The 3822-nt window shown below is 28.3% G+C and overlaps 1 protein-coding gene across 1 annotated transcript; it reads right to left on the reverse strand.

Annotated features, from left to right (window-relative positions):
* Nucleotides 1–2346: 2346 nt before the first annotated feature.
* Nucleotides 2347–3300, reverse strand: LOC8259177 (pathogenesis-related genes transcriptional activator PTI5). Its single transcript, XM_002522471.4, has one exon. The coding sequence runs from the start codon at nucleotides 2995–2997 to the stop codon at nucleotides 2476–2478; it is 522 nt and encodes a 173-aa protein (XP_002522517.1). The 5' UTR covers nucleotides 2998–3300; the 3' UTR covers nucleotides 2347–2475.
* Nucleotides 3301–3822: the final 522 nt, after the last annotated feature.

Genomic DNA, 3822 nt, shown 5'->3' on the forward strand with positions numbered 1-3822 from the left:
TATTAATCATAAATTATTTAGATAGATATACAAATCTTTACATTGAAATATGAAACTATAGTTTTTTTTATGAAATCGAAAAAAATATGTAAAAATTAAATTATAAAATATATTAAAAATCTTAATATAATTCTTATAAAAGAGAATAGGGAAAATACTTTGAAATACTTAAATAAATAAGAAAAAAATTATAGAAATATTTTACAAAAATTAGATTAAACTTATAATTCTAAAAAGTGGATTAAAAATTTTAGAATAATTCTTATGATGATAGGGTGAGGAATAATTTAAAGTAATTAAATAGTTAAGTATAATATTATAACACTTTTAACACTAATTAATATATATTTTTCTAGAATAGTTAATGCACTTCTTTAATACTATTGCAATTATTATTTTTTAATAGTTTTATTCTCATATATCACTATAATTTAAATAAATAACTTAAAATTCATAGAAAAGTTGTTATGAATAGAAAAAGCCATATATATATATCAATAGTACCTTTTTAGAAAAATATTTCCAGAATTTATTTAATTCAAATCAATGGTATTAATTAAGAGTTCTTTTCTTATTGAATAAAGTCAAAAATTGAGGTGGGACAATATAAATTTATCTCTTTGATTTGTAATCTAAAATCGATAATCTCTTCTGAAATTTATTTATTCAATTTGCAGTCTAAAATTGACATTCTCATAAAGAGGAAATTATAAAAAACATCGAAATTTATTTTCCATTTTATATTTTTTTAAATATGTACTGTTATGTTTCATTTAAACAGTTATTGATAATATCAATTGTTAGAATATATATATATATATATATATACCTTATATTTTAACACATTATATATGTTATTATGTTGATTGATTCTTTATTTTTTTATTTTATATAGTAAAATGGTTTTATAATGTAAACTGTCTTTAATTATCAACAGAAATAAAACATCGGATTTTCAATGAATTTTGTATTTTGACCTAATAAATGACCAATAAAATTTTGTAAAACAATATATAAACACGGGGGAGAAAACGGGAAACAACACTAAAAAATAAAGTAAAGCTCGTGAAGTTTTTGTAATTATCTATTTAATAAATGTTATAATAAGAATGAGATAAATTTCCTTGCATCTAGAAGATGTGAAACATGAATGATTAATTGATTAATTTGTACAAGCATATGGATTCTACACGAAATCCCCGTGGATTAACAAGCAAACATCCTAATGACAGCTAATGCGACTATTACCTGACCCCATTAATTAATTAATTAATTATTATCTTTTCACTTGGGGAGAGAACCACTATATACATACAGTGCTTGCATTGGTGCACGCCAACTGTTTACTGTTTGAAGGTGGGGGAATTTCTAGGAAATTAGTAATTGATGAATGAATATGCGATTCCAATTTGGTAACCTTATTTGTTTCTGTTTGATTTGATCACTGCATCCCTTTTTGGTCAATTTTTAATCCCAACAATTCAATTCAAGACACGGGATGGGTATTCATACACGTCAATTTATAATACATCCATTCCTGCGTCATTTGACAAGTTATGTATTGGAATATTAATAACATGAGGAGACCACAGCAGATATCAATTGACAATCTACAACGTTGTTCATTTAAACATCATTTCATCACAAACTCTGTTGGAGGATAGAATTAACTGTTATTGCATTTATTTTTTTTCTTTAAGGGGCGGCCCAGTCTTCTTGACTTTTCTTTTCTTTCTCTTTCCTTAGTTCTTCATTTGAATGATCCAATTGATGCATGATGTTGATTTCAATATTATTTCTATATATTAAAGCACCCAAATCCATCAGGTTTGAACAACTTTTTCTTTATTTTTTTTTAACTAGAAAATTCCTCATGTAATAAAAAAAATATAATTTTTGAATGAGATAAACAAAAAAAAAAATTACAGTTCAATAGTATATAGTATATAGATGTAATAGTAAATGTTTTTTTTCTAATTTAATTAAATTATTAAGTTCGACCATTGATTATTTAACTGTGTTAAAACTCTTGAAATAATATTTTATTTTTTTACTTTTAAAAGTGTTATTCAATATATTCTAAATTATTAAACAAAAAAATAATTATATTTGCATATAAGAATTTATAGCTCTATCATCAATTTACATGCATACTCTTCATCGAAAACATCACTCTTTATAACCGTGTTGTATTTCTACGTTAGATTTTGTTTCATGAATTTAATTCAACCTAATTAAATCGTAATTCTAAATTAATAAAGAACAACTAGGAAGGTTTTCTTTCTCCACTTTTCTTATTATCAGTAACTAACCTCTTATCAATGTATTCACACTTAGAAATCAAAATTAAGCAAAAGTAACAAAGACCAGCAAATTAAAGATTCAGGCACATTTGGAAATACAACATGGGATTTTAATGTTGCATGTGTAGGCAATAACAGCCAATCCCAAACAAATCAACGAACTCTAAGCAACTTATCCAAGTAATCCGATCCCAGTTGTACTGCTCTCTGTTTCCGATTGTGATGTACTTACAGATACTGAGCTAGAGCTGCTGCCACTTGATTCAAAGTTATTTCTACTTAATGTTGTTGACAAGTTCAAATTAGGCTTGAACCCTGCACTCGTAGCTGCTACAACTTCAGCCGGGAAATTGAGGAGTGCCTTAGCACCACGCATTCTGAAAGCAGCTCTATCATAAGCCAAGGCAGCCTCTTCAGCTGTCTCGAACGTCCCTAGCCATACACGGGCACCATGTCGTGCCGAGTCGCGAATTTCAGCAGCGTATTTGCCCCACGGCCGCCGTCTCACACCCCTGTAATGCTTCTTGGCTATGACCTTGGCCGGTGGAAACATGTGTGATGAATTAATTTGGCTTCTTGGTGGCATGTTTGAATTATTGGGGGCAGTGGCGCCCTCGTTTATCATTTGGTAAATTACCATGTCTTGTGAGTCATTCTCATTAAACGGAAGCTCATTTTGAGAAGTGAAAACCATGGTTTCTTAGCTCTATATTTGTGATTGCCTACGAAGGGGATTTGGGTGGCGTTGAGAGAGCTTAAAAGGATATGAAGTTTTGTGGAAAGATGGTCCGAGACATGTATATAAAGTTTTGAATATGAGTGGCATATGTTGGATCTTGGGATTTTACTTTTAGGAACTGAGGAAGGCAAGAGGAAACAGATGATAAATGGGTAGGTATTTTTCTTCCAGGTTGGTGGGTGCTGCACAGAATCAATGGCATTTGCCCCTAAATCCTTTTGATTTTACAACAATGAACTATGGATCTAAAATTTTCTGTAAATTTATAGACACAATTTAAGACTTAGTTAGAGCCCGCTATATATACTAAAGCACAAGTCTAATATGAAAAGTCAACCTCTAAAATTTAGATAAATGAATGACTTTAAAATTTATTAATACTTAAAAAATAAGAAGAAATTAATTATCTCAAGTGTATGAGTAATTATACACTAACTAATAAAAAATAATAATAATATGTTAATATAATATAGTTTGAAAGTCTATAGAAATATTCGTTGACAAAAAAAACTAGATAAAAATGATAATATTCCCCTAGAACTCTTTATCTATATTAAATCTATTAAAATCTAAAACCTTGGCATAAGTGCCTATATACAACGATCATCAAAATAGAAGTTACTAATTTCAACTTTTTATAAGAAATTATTAATTACTAAAAAAATATGAAAAATGCAACGATGTTTATATGTGCCAACTTCAGCCGTCATCATGTCGTCTCTAAGTTATCGCAAAAAGAAAAGCCAACAATTCAAGTCAAATTTAGGTAGGGATGGCTAT

Source organism: Ricinus communis, chromosome 5 (genome assembly GCF_019578655.1).
Source record: "Ricinus communis isolate WT05 ecotype wild-type chromosome 5, ASM1957865v1, whole genome shotgun sequence".
NCBI lineage: Eukaryota > Viridiplantae > Streptophyta > Magnoliopsida > Malpighiales > Euphorbiaceae > Ricinus > Ricinus communis.

Excerpts from the sequence above, each read along its gene's own strand:
- LOC8259177 (XM_002522471.4), bottom strand. The coding sequence starts at position 2,997 with ATGGTTTTCACTTCTCAAAATGAGCTTCCGTTTAATGAGAATGACTCA.